The following is a 19,406-nucleotide window of genomic DNA, read 5'->3' as shown; positions in this document are numbered from 1 at the left end:
CTCACCCATGGTCACAAGTTGTGGGTAGTGTCCAAGAGAATTAGGTCATGAGTACCAGGCAGAGGAAGTGAGATTCCTCCACAGGGTTGCAGGCCTTACTCTCTCTGATGGGTTAAGGATCTTGAGAATCTAGGAGAACCTTTGAATAGACCATTTGAACGGGCACCTTACAAAGCGACCACCAGTACAGCTCTTGAAGGACACCCCGGAGAAACCCTTGAACTGCTACAGAGATTATATCTTCTAGTTTAACTGGGGATCATCTGGGAATCCCACATGAGGAGCAGGAATCGTTCAGTGTTTTACTGCTACAATATTTTTTCAAGTATTCAGATTGGCCCTCTGAAATACTTCTAGCCTCCAGACTGCGGCACTCCATTTGACGACCCCTTCTCTCTTTCTTTTGTCAGTGGACAGCTTAGCAGAACATTGCAGCTGATGGTAGCGTGTATCCGGCATTAACTAACGTAATGACAAGTCATTTATTTAATTTAGTTAAGCACGTTATGAATGATCAATCCAGATCTAGATGAATTTGAGACGCACTGCGTTCGAGGCAGGAAAACACTCAGCACAAAAGTTTACTGCGGAGCATCACGCACACTTGCGCACATACTTTTGGGATGTGGGAGGACACGCCAAGACCATCCAGAACTCTGCACAAACAGTAATAAGAGTTTAGAGCATTGAATCCTGGATTTCTGAGGCTACAATACTTCTTGCTGCACCAGGTGGTGACAAGTTAAATCGGTAATTACTCTCGTCTTTGGACTATAAACACGCTTTAGCAGGCTTATGGTGCGTTTAAACTGCATCCTCCCTTGATTCATATCACCCCCAAAGGCCCCCTTACGCAAATACTGACTGTCTTCATTCGCTGTTGATTTAAATTGGACTTGGGCTATTAAGTACACATGCATGTATTTATTCATTCATCCAGAACAGATTGAAATCTTGTTTGTTTTTGTGTCCTAATATGCCATCTTGCATGGCAAGGTACCAGTGGTCTATATATCTATTAATTCAGTGCATTAATTTGTTTTAATTAGCTTAAACATCATGACCGGTCATATACTGCTGACTAGCCCTTCTAATGCTGCCAACTTTTGTAATCAATGCCAAGAGGATGTAGCTTCCTTTGTGAAAAAGCAAAATTCAAATGAAAGCGCTCCAATCGACAGAGCAGACATTCCCGCATGCAGACGAGTCCGCATGACCGTGACCGACAGGACCGATTACTAAAAGCATTGATCGGGAAGTTTGGACGTCATGCCCCTAGATAACCATCGAGACAACAAAAGTCGACACCACCGAAGAGCATGGGCACAGTGCCACATAGGACGTCATGAAGCTCGATCACTCAGACAATCGGTTGCGTCCTTGGCTGCACTCTCAAAGTCCCACATGGTGGATTTCTGTAAAATTACATAAAACCTCCCCATTCTCACGTAAACCTACTACACTTTTCTAATTAAAAACTCCCATTTATCTCCTCGCAAGCGTTGCAATACTTGCAATAGCTCCATCACAAGAAGAGCCAAATGTCTGGATTTTAATTTGACCCGCCTCTCGATATTAGATCCCAGGGTGTTTGTCAGAGCAGGTTCAAGAAATCAATGTACGGATCGATCCAGAGACGGAGAAAGAGAGAAGCATGTGGGAGAAACAAAGAGAGAGCAGGATGGAAAGAGCTAACTGGATTGGGCCTGGGATAATTGCAGTCTGATTGTAAGCTGATATCAATGTACCTTGACCTGAAAATCAGTCTATATTAGTGGAAGCACTCTGACACTTTCTATGGATCTGTTTTCTTATTCAAACGGCATCTAGGAGTCTGGACAATGCAAGCTTTTTTTTTTTCCCCCTCAGAGCAGAATTGACCCGGTTCGATTGCACAAACTTTCAAGAAGATTCGAAGCCGCTTCATTCTCTTTGTAATCACTTTGTCTGAAGAATAGAGCGAAGATGATGCAGCGGACAGGACAAAACACAGGATGTTCTCAGTGGACATTCAAGTGCTGAGGACGAGTCGGTTGGTACAGCGGGTAGCGTTGTAGCCTCATAGCTCCAGACTCCCCGGTTTGAACCTGAGCTTGTCTGATTAGAGTTTCAAATGTTTTCTGTGTGGTGTTGAGGGTTTGTTCAGTGTCCTTCTGTTTCTTTCCACTGCCCAAAGAACATTAAAAAAATGACCCTTAACTGCAAGATTATGGTACATCATTTCAACAGTGAATAAATGCAGTTGTGGACAAAATCTAAACCAAAAACATTTTTTGCTGATTTCCATTTCTCACCTTAGACCAAATGTTACCATCAGTTAGTGAACGGTACAAATATTTCAAAAGGCCGGTAAGTGTCGATAGCACAGCTCTATCACACCTTGGTATCGATTGTACAAGTCTCTGGAACTCAGAGTCAGTCACTCTTTCTAAAAATATTCCCCCAGTCGCTGCTTTCTTGATGGCCCTAGAGAGTGCTATCTAACACGGCACTCTAAAATCCTCCCATAGGTGTTCAGAGGAATCACCCCGAAAGAAATCACTTAGATACGTGTTGATAGAAATGAGACCAGTCAGAACAATTTGGTTTGCCTTCTCTCTATGGAATCAGGTGGACCTAAACCAGCTTTTGATGTTGTTTAAGGGTTGTACAAGCCACAGGAGACTTGCTGTGGCCATAACAGCTAAGTGGCTTGTCCACCCAGTGTCTTCACCATTTGCTTGATGCAATTCAATTTTGTGCATAAACACTTTAGTTGCACTGAGTAAACTGGGGCTTTTTTGTTCATACACAACGAAAGGACATTCAAAAGATGTCAAGTACAAATATTGGTCAAAAATATCCATAAATATGCTAATATGAAAGCCCTCGGGTTCTTTTTCAGCCTAGGACCGATACAGCAGTGCAAACCGAGCTTCCCCACCGAGTCCGACACTCTTTCATACCTTTTGCTTTGTAGATTTCAAAAATAAGAGCGGAGCATTTCCCGTTAATCACCCGTCCAGGATTTGAAGAGCGAACGGATTATTATCATTTGAGAAAGGACCAGAACCGGCGTATTAAAGTAAGAGCTACAGTAAATCTAGAAATGGGAAGTCTGTACATTTTGTTTTTGAACGTGCGGTAGAAAACAACAGCCGTTGTTTTGTCTGACTTTGTTACTAAAGCAGCGAATACACACACCACCTCGGCCTTCTCATGGGAAAAGGATGAACAGATGCTAACACGTAGAGGACACTCCTACACCATAAGGTGCCATGACAAATTCAATAGTCTGCACAAAATGAACAGCCCACACCAGCCAGATCAAAACATGCCTATTTATTTTTTCCCCAGTAACTCGGTACAGTTACCTTGATGCATTTTTTTTTTTTGTTGGTTACTGAATGGAATTTTTAAAAAGAACCCACTCCATTATGAAAATTCTTAAGGAATGTGTTCAAGTGAAGCAATGACCTCCACCACATGTATTTAGGCTTGACAGAAGCATGTTCTGCATCAAACGGGGCATTCAGAAAAGCAAATCTAATTAGAGTACGGAGGCCATGCAAGGGTGCCCTTCAACATGCCGCGTCATCAGCGGCTTGTATTTAATCAAGCCTTATCAGCTTCCTAAGAGCAGAGCAACATTGGGGACGGCGGTCACGCTCACGCCCCTATCCCTAATTTTATCTGACGGCTAGTGATAAATGAACTGCTCTCCCCGGCATAGGGCGCTTGTGTTCGTTCGTTGTCTGCCTGTTTACTGGATCCCACGCCGAGGGAATTAATGAAGGTCAAGCGGAGGGGTGATTACTCCATAGACAAGTCCAGCGCTATTCATGTCTACAAAGTCATCCCTGTTTCCATAGAACACGGTCGGGGGGGTGTGGCTTTATTAACAATTAATATTCATGGCACGGCAGTGTGACTTTTTTTTTTTTTTTTTGGAGGAACATCAATGCTAAGCACATCTTTTAGCTTGTTTTGTGTATTGATTGACAGGATGTTACAGAGCAGGAGGCAAATTCGTACTAGAGTTAAAACACCCACCATTTTGCCCTTTACCCCAAATGTATTCAATAAGACCAAATGTTTATATTTGCACCGCTCTTAATCTGAAAGCCCCAATTATACAGGCAAACCGATTTAAATGAAAATATACTTCTGTTTGATTTTAATCAGCTATTTTCTGATCTGTTTCTGTATACAAATGGTGCTTGTGAGCTAAACAATGTAGGTTGAGGCAAATGAAGAAATTGACAGCTAATCACGTACACATTGTTCATGTATTCATTCGTTCATTTGTTGTTCTTTTTAAACCACACGCGTACGTGAGCGCCGTTGGAGAAAATCTCTCTACACCTTGCACATTCCGTCCGTACATATCTTCTACATGTGGGTGTAAATCACAGTGGCAGCTATGCTGAAATCTCCGAATAGACCAGGAGGTCTAACAGTCAGTATAAGAACAGGTCTAATAATAAGAAGTGAAAGGTGAACAGCTTGACCCAACTTAGACAGCACTGTGCTTTAGATTTCTGTCTCTACTAGCAACGGGATCCGTATTCAGAGGTCCTGCCACGTTACTGCACCCCTCCGTTCTCTGGTGAATATCCAGCGTACAAGGCGGATGCATGATTCATCGGCTGCAATTCACCTCCGAGTCAAACTCCAAGGAGGAGGCGAATCCACCTGTAATGCATCTGGGCATGAGTTCTACAGGGCTGTGTGGAAATGCAGACACTACAGTGTTCCTGAGGATATAATCACCTGATCAGATTTTAGCCTTTGCTCATTTTCGTGATGGGTGCCACAGTTTCTGGAGGACATGTATCTGTCCATCCATTCAAAAATCTGTCTGTCTATCTGTCTGTCTGTCTGTCTATTGGTTTATCTATCTATCTAACTATCTGTCTATCTGTCTGTGCGTATCTCTTGTTCTTTAATTCTATCTCTTTTAGTACCGGTCTCTTGTGCTTTCTATTGTTCTATGTCTTAACCTAGCGCTAATACTTTGTATCCGTATATCTAGTTATATATTGTTTGGTTGTTCTCTTGTACTCACCATCGTTCTACCTGTCGTTCTGTCGATCGTTCGTTCTTTGTCATTCCGTACGTCTGTGTGCCTATTACATATTGAGTTGCGCTTATTTTCCTGAAGGGTGCCAATATTTCTGGAGCCCTGGCTCTCCATGGTCACATTCATGAAGTATATCTGAAGGGTCATCTGTCTGCTGTCCTCTTTTCTCTATCCATCCATCTATTTATTCATCTATCCATCTTTCAGTTTGTCCGTATATTATTTATCGATCTCTGCACGTTTTTTTTTTTACAAAGGGTGCCGATATTTTTGGAGCGCTCTCTCTCACGTTCATGAAGTATTTCTGGACTGTAGTCCATCTTTATCTATCCGTCTCCATCCATCACCGTGCTCATTTTCATGAAGGTTGGCAATAAATTTGGCGCCGTGTCAGTCTGTCTATCTGTCCATCTATCTATCTCTGTTCATTTTTAGGAAACGCTGCCAATATTTCTAGCGGGTGTTCTATCTTTATCTTTCTACATCATGAAGCTACGTTCTGGGCTGGAAAGAAGTCATCCTCAGCCTCTAGTTATGAACCCTGGTGGTGGTGGTGGTGGTGCTGTTGTTGTTCTTGGTTCTACAAAAGGTTGAAATAATCCTGTCTGAGCGATTGTGTTTAAAAGCAGACTGTTCTGAATGTCAAATAAGTTTTCTTTCCTGTTTACATCACCTACTCATGAACGAATCACAATACCAAGTAAAAAAAAAAAAAAATAAGTAAAACCCAGGCAGTGATTTTGAGCAGCAGGAGTTTAGCTGACTTCAGAGCTGTCCATCCTTCCCTCCCTCTGTCTTTCCTTCTGGTGCACCGCAAATGCCTGCTGAGAGCCGAGAGCCAGCGAGCTTAAGCAGAGGCAGTAAAGAAGCCAGAGAGATTGATAGCTAGCGTGTCTAAAGCCAAGCCTATAGCAGTATGTGTCTGTGAGAGAGACAGATACACACAAAGAGAGAGAGAGAGTGAGAGAGAAAAATCCCAGAATTAGAGTTTGTACTCACAAAGCAAAGCTTCGTTCAATCCCAAGTACAATACCAAAAGCCTTAGAATTCAGCAAACAAAAAAGAAAAACAAAAAACATCCATATTCAAACAAACCCACTTGTGCCCTGGACTTATCGTAGCTCTCCAGAGCAGGGTGGAGATAGCTCACACATTTCAAAGTCACACACAGTAAATTGGCTGCTCGGGGAATTACAAATGCCAGCGAATGAGCAAATGTATGCAATTAATTTTGAGACAGTTTTGGAGGGAGGGCAGAAAACAAAACGGGCAATCATAACACAGCGACTGGCAAGTTTGTTAGCTGAGGGCTAACTCCGAGGAAAGCTTCTCCAATCAACTCCTCATCATCTGCCGGTTCGAACCCGACGAGATGCCGAGTCCGTACAGAGACGGCAAACGCGTCCGCGCTAACAGAAGATATTAGCGAAGATGATATTAAACCACTTGGTTTCCTTTTTTATACTTTTAAATTTTTTATGATTCAAAAAATTTAATGTGAAGAAATTCTGCGTGATATTGATTTGGAGTGGAGCGTTGGACTGGCTTAACAATTCTTACAGCTAAGGCGTGAAGTTTTAATTTGGTGTACAAACTTTCCTGAAGGCTTTACATTTTCATACAATGTCCCATTTCCTCTCTAAAAGGCATATGCTCTCTGAGACACAAGGCAGGTACGCCAGGATTCCCAAGGATTCTACAGATATTTGTTAGGTTTGACAGAGTGCGCCTGCGGCCAATGAGTGTGTGGGTTTTTTTTTTTGTTTTGTTTTTTGTCATTTTTTTTATCTTTTTTTAATTGTTTGCTTTTGTCGTGCCTAATGACGGTTCTAAATCAGACAAACAGATATTACTTCAAAACATTTGCGCAAGGAAACGTCTCTCTCGTTGCGGTGAACAAAGAGACCGAATGCTTTATTCATCAATCAAACCAAGCATTAGGAACGGAACAGTGTAATTATCTCACCTTCGCATCAGAACGGCTTCTAGCATGCAGACTTCACGTGTTCCTACGTTCCAATGTGTCATACATCCAAAAAAAGCTGTTCACCCCCAGAAGAACCCAGTGCGCCTAGCCTTTGCTTCTGATCTTAACTATTATGATGGTATCACGGCCTTATTGAGTCTTGTTAAGCCTCGTGAAGGTGAACATCTCGATCTCGTGTGAAATGAATTACCTATACCGCATCAGCGGGTACGAAGGTAACCCGGATTACAGAATACTTTCCTAAGTGAAAGCGATTGCAGCAGACTTCCAACATTAGGCGTGCCATGACGACACTGCTCGAGAATATTTCACATCCCGCTAAAGCTGTATCCCCAACAGAAAAACGTGGATAAAGTCAGCGTTCTTCAGCACAACCGCTCAATTTCTATCTGTCTCCGTCTTAAACTTCCTCACTCTCACGTCACGATGGGATTTAAATCCTATTTTCTGCCATCGCTACTGATACATCCAAAATTACATGCCTAGCCACTTGTTCTGCTGCCGCTGCTCAATAGTATCGTATCGACTGCGGTTGGGCTCTCGACAAGAGAGATAACAAGTTCCACATGATTGCATAAAACCCACAACAGCTTCTATCAGAAGCTCTGCTGCATTTCCATTTCCTCTGAGCCGTGCACTGAGGCTTTGCAGGATGATGGGTTTGTCTCCATTCCTTGGGAGTAATGAAGCCAGTCATTTTAAAAACCTTTTCCAGGAAATGCAGATTATTTATTTATTTATTTATTTATTTTTTTGTAGTGCAAAAATGAGTAGTCACAAAGTAACGGCTCTTAACGCACAGTCCGCTGATAAACCATCCAGCGAGTCGTCTGCATACTCAAGGTGTTTAATTTTCCAGAGTTATTAGCTTATTGACCTTACAGAAGAGCGTGACCGACTGGAGTAACCACTGCTAATTAGTGCCTCTGAAACTCGAAAACGATCAGCTATAGTTACAAATAAAGACGCATTGTGTGTTACATGGAGAAAAAAAAATCACACACAGCAGATTAGAAGAAAAGGCCTGACCTGAATCTCAACCCCGTATCCGAGATAGACGCTCACATAGAACGTGCAATCCATAGCGGTGTCGAATGAATCAGAGCTTGGCGGCATCTCAACGTAGCCCTCGGCGTCTGTCAAGTTCATGCTGCACTGACCTGGAAAAGGCAGAGGCGCACACAGATCAGCCAAATAGACAAACACTTAGAACTTTCACCTCGTGGAACTTTGTGGAGACTTTGAACGGTTGTGGGCGCTACACGTTATTCTTATCCAATTCATTTTAAGATAATCCTACAGTAGGACTTCTCACTAAAATGTCACCAGTTTGTGAAATGGGTGCTCTATACTATATAATGATTTTATATTGATTTTATATTGAAGAGACGCTTAATTGTTTTGCCTAAACCGGGCATTTGCTTTTCTGATGGATTTTGAGGATTTTGAGGACTTCAGTAACTGTTTCACATTCATTCTCAATTCTGGGTGATCTGGTATAACCAAATCTACCTACGGGATGTTTTTGACCCTGTGGTTAAACAGAGAACCCAGACGAGATGGGGAAAGCATGCAGAACTTCACACAGACTGCACCCACAAGCTCAAGATTGGCCGGCGCACGCTAACACGTACCTTGTTCTCTCATAGTGCTGATTACTGTTGTGGTGTGGATGATGCTTGTTATGGTTGTATCTCCATCCATCTCTGTGGGGTTTCCCATAATCCACTTCCTAACTTCTTTTTTTGTCGAACCCACCCTGGAAGGCTGTTGAGCCTTTGGTGAAGCTCTTTGTTGTCCAATTCGTGATGGACTGGTAGCCATAACCTCTTTACCTCCCAAGTCCTCTAGCTTTCCTTCGAACCTTCTCTTGCTGGACCCATTTTGGCCAACGGAGACCAGCTTCCCAGGACTGGTAGGACTGACCGTTGTCATGACCGTGGTAGCGATGTCCGAGAAAGCTGGTGCATCTTCATGTGGAACCACATGAGAGGAACCAAGTGGATCTCCCGGTTCTTGGGGTCTTGGGGCGGTTGGATGTGACTCCATATGACCACCATCTCTAAAGAACTGCTGGTCTCCTTCAAAGTTCTTAGTGAGCAGAGTCTCATGGAGGAGAAGGTCTTTCAGGTTGGGTGGGTGGCTCAGTGGAAACGTTGTTGCCGTCTTGTGTAGCTCCCTCGTGGAGTCATGTTTGTTGGCAATGGGGTTGAGCTCTTGTTCCAAATTTGATTCACCTCCGTCAGTTGGTACAGTGCCATCATCTGAGGAGAAAAACGGTTTTATTCCATATTCAGTGGTGAAACACTACAAGTGAAGCTTTGTTTAAATCCACTGAAATACAAACGACTCAGTTCACACTGTAATAAATGCTTCAACATACAGCAAAACAGACAAATATCTGGTGCTTCTTAGGGTTGCACAGGTTTCAGATAGCCGTTCTCTAGCTTTATGGGCTAAATATCATAACCTGTAGATGTTGATACGTCAGTTTTTTATTTTAAGATTACTGTTATTTCGGAATCCCAAGCAGAAATGGTTGTGTTTTAAGCTTCTGTGTGCTTTTATCAATAAAAAAAAAACAAAAACGAAACCCTCACGTCAATCCGACGCGTCTCGGACGAATCATCCTCGTCTAATTTATTGGGTTTTAAAGGGACAATCTGTTAAACCAGAATCCTGAGATATAATTCTCCAGTCAGTGCTCAGCTTTTTGAAACATAACACGATTGGACGTGATTTAAAGGGAGGTATAATAACCATAGCTAATAAGCTGAACCGAACAGCACAGCATGAAACCAGTAAATGTAGACAGATTGCCATGCGAACGCCTTGCTGAAAGGTTTTAAACTCCAAAGAGAGGGAAAAAAAAAGCCCTTTATGGGACTCTTGCTTCTTTAAAAATGCCTGCCCTCCTCCCACGTCCCATTAGAGTGAAGTGAAGAATTTGCTGTGAATGAGTCATGATTAGAGAACACAATAAGTGCATGCCGGAAAGCGATTATCGTTCGCACCTGCGGCAGCTGAGATGTAATCACGAAGCCCTTAGGATGAGGATGCTCACCACAAAAAGTGATGCTTATAACAAGAAGCAATTGCCAGGCTTGTAAAAACATTTGTTTCTCCTGCCGTCCTTTCTCTCGTTTAAGCTACGAGACCAGCTGTGTTTGGAAGGATCTTGTATACGGTCGACTGACTCACAAAACTCTTCACTCGCGGAATTGTACGTAGCGCACGTCCCCACGCTCATCCTCTCGCTCTCATCCACCTCCTCCTGAGCTGCCGAAAGTCCAGTAGAATTGCAAATCCAATTCGTTAAAAAGAAATACAACACTAATGATGTTATTGTTAAGGAATAAACGCAAACTCCAAATAGGGCTGTTGATTAAATAATTCGTTTTTTAATATTATTAGTGATTTATTAGTAGTTTTTAATTCTAGTTAATTGTGTTTTTGTTTTTTGGGAATAACCACCTTGCTTTAATTTTTTAGTTTGAAAAGATGCGTCGCTGTTGCTAAGAAACTTTTCAATCAGAAATATTCTTTGGATAATTTTTACCCACACCCAAAGCTTTGAACTAAAGCAAAGCAATAAATAAAAAGCCTCACTTCTCTCAGCAGTAATTATGTGAAGTTAAAGTGCAACAAGACGCTGTGTATTTCTATAATTATTGTTCGTGTTTTAGAGGATGCCTTTTGGGGCTGAACGATGCACCATTACACATTGCCTTTCATCTTTTCCATATTAATCTCCATTAGCAGGCCTCGGAGAATGTTTTCTGATAGATAGCGTTCTTCTCTGTGCGTCAGATCTGAATGTCATTCCGATTGTTCATTATGAGAAACAAGCGCCTCAGTAACACACCCAGGAGAAAGATGCATTATGTTTCATCATGTGATGAAAGGTGTGTTTCAGCACTCGACACAGTGCAGGATATGATTCTGTTTCTTACTCTTTCATCAGACCCCGAACTCTGCTATACTTACACCAAACCCCAGTACACACTACACCAAACCCCAGTATACACTACACCAAACCCTGCCATACACTACACCAATGCCCAGTACACACTACACCAAACCCCAGTACACACTACACCAAACCCTGCCATACACTACACCAAACTCCAGTATACACTACACCAAACCCTGTTATAAATTACACCCAAACCCAGTACACACTACACCAAACCCTGCCATACCCTACACCCAACCCCAGTACACACTACACCAAACCCCAGTACACACTACACCCAACCCCAGTACACTACACCAATCCCCTTCCTTACACTACACCAAACCCCAGTATACACTACACCAAACTCCTGCCATACACTACACCAAACTCTGTTATAAATTACACCAAACCCCAGTATACACTACACCAACCCTGCCATACCCTACACCCATCCCCAGTAGACACTACACCAAACCCCAGTACACACTACACCAATCCCCTGCCTTACACTACACCAATCCCCAGTACACACTACACCAACCCCTGCCATACCCTACACCCAACCCCAGTATATATTACAGCAAACCTACTATCAAATCCTCCTAAGGCTTCATTGATTCTAAGTGAGAAGACAATATCTGAGTTTTTAATTTTTTTTTCCAGCTGAAACGCTGGGAATCCAACCCCACTAGTCTGGTTAGAAACAAACCGGCAGTTCGTTCTCATTAACCAGGCAACCCTGCATCATAGCAACTGCAGCAGTGCTCACAGCAAAGAACACTGAGGCTTAGCAGCAGATATTCATGATGTTGGCACATTGTTATTACTCTATTTATACTGTAACTTACACTGTCAGGCATGTGTGTGTGTGTGTGTGTGTATATATATATATATATATATATATATATATATATATATATATATATATATATATATATATATATATATGTATGTATGTATGTATGTATGTATGTATGTATGTATATATATATATATATATATATATATATATATATATATATATATATATATAGACACATATATCCCTAACCCTTTCAGCCATTCTCATTAAGATGAATGGTGTGTGTTTGTTAAATTGTTTGTCGATGTTAAATAAGTGTCGATGTGTTCGCAGCTAAACTACTCAAGTAATGGTGGACATTGTATAATAATAATTAAAAGCCACATGGCTGAAATTCCCAGTATTGGGCAACCCAGGTATAGATAGATCAAGACTCAAGAGTTGGCTTGCTTTCTTAGCCCTATGTGTGTGTTAGAATTTGCCCAGTTTGACCTTATTGAGAGCAATGGGCAATTTAAAGACTCTTAATGGCCACTTAGGAAAATGGCGATGGCATCTCGTCCCATCAACCTGTCGTGCCAGCAGGACCTTGAGTGGGGTTTTTCATTCAATTACAACCCATTTATTGTTTTTGATTTTTTTTTTCCCCACATCTAACGCAACCTTTCAACAAATTAGCAGCCTTCCATGACAACTAAAGGGGTGTTGGATTCATGTGTGATGGAGCAGAAGAAGAAAAAAGGAACAGGGAAGAGAACCCAGCATCCAACCCTGGAGCTACTTCAGTAACAGGATGTAGAAATTAAACACAGCGAAGTTACCGTTAACACACCGAAGTTGATTACTTTCCAATATTCTTATTAGTTTTATTTAATCATAGTGTGCTTCCGATCCAAAACCTATTACTTATATAATCTCTAGAAAGTTAATCAACATCATGTTTTAGGTTTTGACACAGCTGCAGTCTAATACCTTCTAAACTTCATCTATTCAGGTGCACAGATTCAAAGCACCAGCCTGAAAAGTTTCCCCCGAGCCCTTCAGCTCTGGCTCGACGTTCATACAGACACAGATCCCTCGTGTGCTCTGACACCTCAATTAGCACACGTTTTCAGGATGACAGTGTGTTCTAACAAGGCTCAGGACGACCGAACGCTGTAGACAGGCGGAGATGAAAGGACAGAATCGAGACACACTGCGAATGAGTGAGATCTCCCAGAGCGAGGGCTTCATTTGAAGCTCTGACACATAGCGAGATGGTGGGGCACCAGAGATGTCAGACTAGTGAGTGTGTCAGAAGAGCAGCGAGCCATATTTTGTCAGGGAATTTGGTGAACTTTTGAGTTCTAGTACAGTAGCTGTACTTTTGGTGTTGTCAGGAAACCCAAGTCCTTGGTTTTGAAGACTTAACCCAATGACACGACTTTGTGAAGTGGACTAGATCTTACAGCTGGGTTACTAATCAAATCCACCATGACCTTGACCAAGATTTTGTTGTTTCTACGATTTTTATTTGTACTAGACCCAAGCACGGGGTTCCTTAAATTGGAGAATTGGTAGCTAACAGCCAAGATCAGATTCATCTGTTGATGTCGCTGCAGTGCAATCTTAAAAAAAAAAACAAAAAAAAAAAAACAAACCTTCCTCATATTATTTTGAGTAATGCACTAGGGATAAATAAAAATCTACTAATTACCACCATAGATGTCATTAAGTATAGAAGAGGAAGAAAAGAAATTTGAAAATCACTGGCACAAAGTCATTTAATATCAGATGACAATTAAAAAAAAACAAACAAAAAAAAACATTCACGCACAAATCCCCAAGATCTTCATGGGTGTGTTACAAGCTATTTATCGTCCCGTGCATTCATACATTTAAACTATGCTTAAGAAAGTACAGTATAAATCTTGGCGTTTTCTAAAATAATTAATTTATAAAAAGTTTGGTGTCATGTTTTTTCATGTTATATATTAAAGGTTAAAAAAAAAAAAGTTTTTGCTGGATTTTATGATTCATACTGCGAATATTATTTATCTCCAGCGTCTGTCGGCGCCTTGAATACCTTTGCACACTTTGTATTTTCTAATGAAATGAAGCGACAAAGAGTTATCCCTGACGCTTGGCCTAACTCCAGCTTTCTGAAAAGGTTTTGTATGTTGAACGGCATTTAACACGGTCTGAAATATAAGTTTGCTGGCAGCTTTGAAGCAGCAGAATGAGTGTTTTCTTTTTCTGTTTTTTTTTCTCTGTTTAGAGCCACTAAGCTATAGAGCGCAGAGCAAACATTAATCACAGGCCTTGACACGGGCAAAGGTCTTGTTGATGTGCTCTGATGGGAAGGAACCCTTTCTGGAACCTTTTATTTTGTCAAAACACATAAACACACTCTCAACAGCCCTGGTGGGTTTGAGTGAATAGTAGATTCTTTAAAAAATAAAATAAAATCCAAAGGTGATCGCTCTCCTTTTTATTTATGTTTTTTACGGGATTGGAGTTAAAAGATGAACATGAGACGATGGATGAGAATTTTGGCTTTCAGTTCCTGATACACACACACACACACACACACACACACACACACACAGAGAGGATCTGTACAAATGATTCTTTTCAGTCATTGGTCTGGCTTTTATATATCTCATATATATGTATAATATAAAGCAGCGGGTTGTTAGCGGGCAGACGGAGTGACGGCCGTGACATTTAAGCAGCGTGTCTTCCAGTCCGACGTGTAACACGGTCAGGCAGGAAGCCAGCAGCGTGTTGGACTGTAATAGCTCTGTTCAGCTTGTGCTCTCAGAAAAACTGGGAAGTAATTTGGGCTGGAGGGAAGTTTTGAAAAGGCATAGTTCTGGGATGAGAAAATAATCATCACCAAAAATAATAACTGGCAAATAACAGCGAGCGTCGGCACAGCGGTATTAAAAGGCTGTTAAAATTCTCACATGACCTTCAGACAAGAAACTCGTCCATCTCCACTTCTCTCCTTCTTTCTAGTCTGGCTTTAGAATTTCAGCTGGCCAACTATTCAATCCTCGGATACTATTAATACAATACATGCTGTACTGTATATGATTAGTGGATCATTTTCACACCTAAAAGGTTTGACCTCGAATAACCACAACACGGAAAAGTATCAGGAGATCAGCAGAAGGTCGCAGCAGGTTTCGCCGGCGTCAGTCGACAGCAGGAATCTGGGTGGAGATTCACCCAAACTGACTGGGTGAAGATTGTAAAAAAAAAAAAAAGGGCAGTTTGTTTTCTTTCTGTGCCTCAGACCGCAGATGATCGGTGGCAGCCATTACATAGAGTACAATGTCCTCTGGAATTGGTGTTTATTGGTGTAAATGTAGTCATCAGTGATTTGGAATCACTCTGGTTCTCTAGCAGAGCTGGAGATGACTGATGTTCTCAGCATTGCTTTTATTTTAGGAGAAACTAGAAAATCTAGCCGGACGCAGTAAGTTTTGTCTGGTCTGATCGTCCGCACTGACTCATGGCACATGATCATCTTCTCGGCTTACTTCTTGTGATTGCTATTTGAAAGAGACGTGACGTGATCGAGGTGCACTGAACGGCGGTCTCCTGCTGCATGCGGCGTGTATAATGAATAGGTTTATACCTATGATGCGAGCCGTAACGTGCGAATTTCCCGCTCATTTCTTTTGCACTGTAATCCTGGTGTGTTCTTCCGGTCCGTGCCAAGACTCTTAATCCGGCTCCGTCACGTCGGAGCTCTGTGGCAGTTTCAGGAAAACGCCTGTGGAGGAAAACCTCAGGCGTCACGTCCCGTCCTCCAGCTGAAATGATTTAGGACACGGCGTTGGTTAGAATACCTCTCCACACTTATGCGTATGCATGTATCAGGCCAGAGCCTGAGCTGCAGAATGGGAATTTCTTCATTATATGGCAGCTGGTTGAGTCGCCGCACTCGCTGCATATCAATGCGCTCATCAATGGGCACTTTTTACGTGATGAGCGCGCTAATCTGCTGGCCGAGCCGCGCCGCGCCGGAGCGAGGACTCTCACTGACATTGTGCTCCCGATATCCAGGCCTTCATTATCTTATTATTCTGAAGAGGGAACAGAACGAGGAGGAACAAAAAAAATCAATAGGCACCTTCCTCATGTCTAAAGTGTAACAGCAACCAAGCAGTCCTTCCCCTGCCCTCTGTCTGTTTCAGGTCAAGTGAGCGTTAAGCCACGACCAAGGAGACGAGCGATACCGTCCGAGCGCAAATTCAATTCATTAATGAAGATTTCAGATAAAAGTAGATGTGCTCTGTTTCAAATCTCTTAATTAGACAAACGAGGCGGGAGGAAATAACACGGTTTAGTGAAAGACGGAGTCATTTTCACGGCTGCTTCCGGATCTGATTCGGATCAAATCTCTAAATTATCCTCATGATGTAAAGGTGACTGTGTTTTCCTCGATGGTTCGCAATCTTATTCATTAGCGCAGCGTTTGTTCACGCCGATTCAAATTAAAATGAAAGATCGTTTTATCACTACAACGTTCTGGGAAAGTCGTTTTCGGTAAAATGTTACAGTGCAGCTTCCTGTTTGTTCCGGCGTGTCACAGTCAGTCTGTTGGAGAGGGAATAACGAAGCTGGGGCTCGGGTGTTAATAAGACAGAAAAGGTTTTATTCCATATTCCAAGATGGACGAGTTTGATGAGTCGCAGCGCTCTTTGTGTATCCGTGTCGCGTTAAACACGTTGTGGCATTCTACATGTCATTATACACTCGACCCGCATTCATTAGCATTTATAACGGTAATCACAAACCACTAACATCGTAGTGTGACACAAAACGACAAGGTCGAGTCACGCTCACACACACACACACACACACACACCCATTGCACCATGTTGAAGGATATTTGCAACAGGGGAAAAAAAATATAACGAGAAAATCAAGCTGCCCTCCATCAGCCACACACCCTCATCCTGGAAAAAAAAAAATCCCATATTTCACCACAATGGCTGTCCGAATCTGCAATTTATTGTCGCCAGGGAGAAAATTACATGCTGATTGGCAATAAATAGATGTCATTAGTTTCAATCGCCTCCGATCCTACACCTGTGCTGAGACGATCGTAGTCGGAATCAATTTACCGGCTACTTGGCTATAGAGAAGGCCGAGGCTTCTGATGATGATGATGATGACGATGATATCATTACTGATGAGGAATGATCCGGACTTCTCTGGAAGGTGGAGCAAAATCACTAGAGCACAAATGGAAAGATCAGGAGAGAGTGCGAGAGAGAGAGAGAGAGAGAGAGAGAGAGAGAGAGAGAGAGAGAGAGAGAGAGACCTGCACACCAATTTTATTATTAGCCCTGCACACCAATTTCATGAAGGTTTCATATGAATTGTATCAAGTTATTGACAATTTTACTGTTAATGGGAAACATCTATTTTCATCACACATGCACACACACACACCAAACACACACACACAGAGATTCAGACATCAGTTGTGAGTAAACAGCGTGTCATTTTGGCCTTGTTATCTTAAAGGTGCTAGACTTCATCATGCTGCATCCACACACACACCTTTAACACCTCTCTCTCTCTCTCTATACCTGGGCCTCACACCATTTTAAGGAGGCCGTCCTCCGCCCGTTCCTCCACTTCTAACACATTAGTACTCTCTCGTCTCATCTCCACTCGCCTCGTATTCTGTCCTTTTTAAAAAAAAAAAAAAAAAAAAAGTAGATTTTACGTAGATCACGAGAATCATTACTGTCCTAATACGATTGCACGTTTAAGAGCCCAATTCAGCTCATTAAAGAAAAACATCAGCGAGTAAGAGACGGTTGTCTGAGATCAGTTAACACATTTAAAACAGTTCAATAGATTTTTTTAGATCCTGTGTTGAATTAAGTACTAAAATGCTGGAAACCCACAGTTGTTGAGTTGCATTATATTATTCTAATTTCCCGAATTATTCGCCTTCAGACTGGTGTAAAAATGTCCATGGTTATTTGCGTACAGGCAGAACAGTGAGAGAACCGTGCCTTTTTAAATGAAAAGGGACTTGACATGTGGTGCATAATGGATTCAGAGCAAGAGTGGGGGAAGGGGGGGGGGGTGCATTACAAAGGCCTGGATGAAAATCACTGACAGGAAGAGAGTATATAGCTTGACGTGCGGCCATTTTAATAGTCCGGATGCATGTAACGGCGAAATTGCTTTTATACGCTTTGGCAGGTAGATGTCAGGGAGCAGCGCCTGGCGAGGCCCTGTGAGTACACACGTCTAAGAGCATAACCGCCGTAAACAAACGTGCTACCTGCCCGACGGGGCCCTGCAGGAAACACAATATTAGAGCTGACACTGATAGATGAAGCACCCGCTCTGGGGTGTGTTCGCTCGAGCCTTGCAGCCGCAGAGCCACGAGGATCGGCTGAGGCACATGAGCTGTTCCAGGTTACATCTAAATATGGGCTGCACCTGAAATCAGAAGGAAACCCGTCAGGTGCCAGTTACATGATCATCAGCGTGCTGGAATTAATAGACCTTCATTAAAGATGAAGGTAGGAAGTTGTGCAGGTGCCTGTTTATTACCTGCTGCGTCTGAAACGCACCGTTTATACAAAAACGTTGACGGCAAGCAGAAGGCGCAGAAGGTTTGACGTTTTAACCCGAACAGGGGACCAAATGTCAGTCAGCGTTCTTGATTTAACATCTCTAAACGCTGCGTTACAATCTCGTAATGAAGCTTAAACGGCTCCTTCCCCCTCCTCCCACCTCCTTCCCCCCCAGTCGTGCAGTGCACACATTAAACCAAGCAGCGCCGTTTACCTAACGTGCAGCTCACAGCGCGAGAGTGCCACAGAGCCGTGTTATTTGTGTGGAGGTGAGATGGAGTCCTGGGTACAAATTGGGTGCAGACAGATTGTGGTCCCATTTAATGGAGAAATATGGAGGCCCCTGGGGGGGAGAGACAGATGGATGGGTTTATGGGGGATCGTACAGCCGCCCCTCCCTCTGCATGTTATGAGCTGCGGGTTACAAAGTGCTGCACTGACTAGCAGACCGCCAATTAATGTCAGCTCACTGCTTACTTCGTTCACCGATCAGATGCCTCGACGTCGGCGTAAAGCCACAGTTTCGTTTACTGCCTGGACGTCGTGTTGGGTTCCGTCTAGCTATAAAACAAAACGACTATACGGCGGCGACAGTCAATCACGCTGCGAAAAGCTCATACTGCTGGAAACTAAACTGTGTACAGAAACAAAATCCAGGGGTTGTTTTTCAAAACACAATCTCGCCTGCGATCACTCAGGGTGTTTTATGGAGCACAAACAACACGCCAGTGCCAGCAATCACTTTCAATACCGACCTTGAATCCACCCAATATTCCACCATCTGACCCCGAAACTGGAAAATCCTTTCAAAAGAAAATAAATAAATAAATAATAACTAATAAAAAAATCATTTGATCTTTTATAGGTAAAGTAATGGATGTCAAGGAACAAAGGAACACGATGCTTTTTATCCATTTATAGTCACTGAACGTCCACGATGAGGGTTACAGTTATAGAGAATGAATCAGTCACTTATAGAGAATGAATCAGTCACTTAT

General features: G+C 42.5%; 1 protein-coding gene across 2 annotated transcripts in view; it reads right to left on the bottom strand.

The window, feature by feature from the left end:
• sez6a (seizure related 6 homolog a) overlaps positions 1-19,406 on the bottom strand; it is a 93,899-nt gene that overhangs the window by 42,436 nt on the left and 32,057 nt on the right. For both annotated transcript variants that reach the window (XR_009650077.1, XM_060895203.1), the window contains exons 2-3: positions 8,684-9,313; positions 8,079-8,209 (exon numbers count right to left, since the gene is read on the bottom strand). Coding sequence is in view for 1 of the 2 variants with exons in the window: in XM_060895203.1 (XP_060751186.1) it covers positions 8,079-8,209; positions 8,684-9,313 (761 nt within the window). In the remaining variant the exon portion in view is untranslated. The remainder of the gene's footprint in view (positions 1-8,078; positions 8,210-8,683; positions 9,314-19,406) is intronic.

Source organism: Tachysurus vachellii, chromosome 20 (assembly GCF_030014155.1).
Source record: "Tachysurus vachellii isolate PV-2020 chromosome 20, HZAU_Pvac_v1, whole genome shotgun sequence".
Classification (NCBI taxonomy): Eukaryota; Metazoa; Chordata; class Actinopteri; order Siluriformes; family Bagridae; genus Tachysurus; species Tachysurus vachellii.
This window is presented reverse-complemented; position numbering and strand designations above follow the sequence as displayed.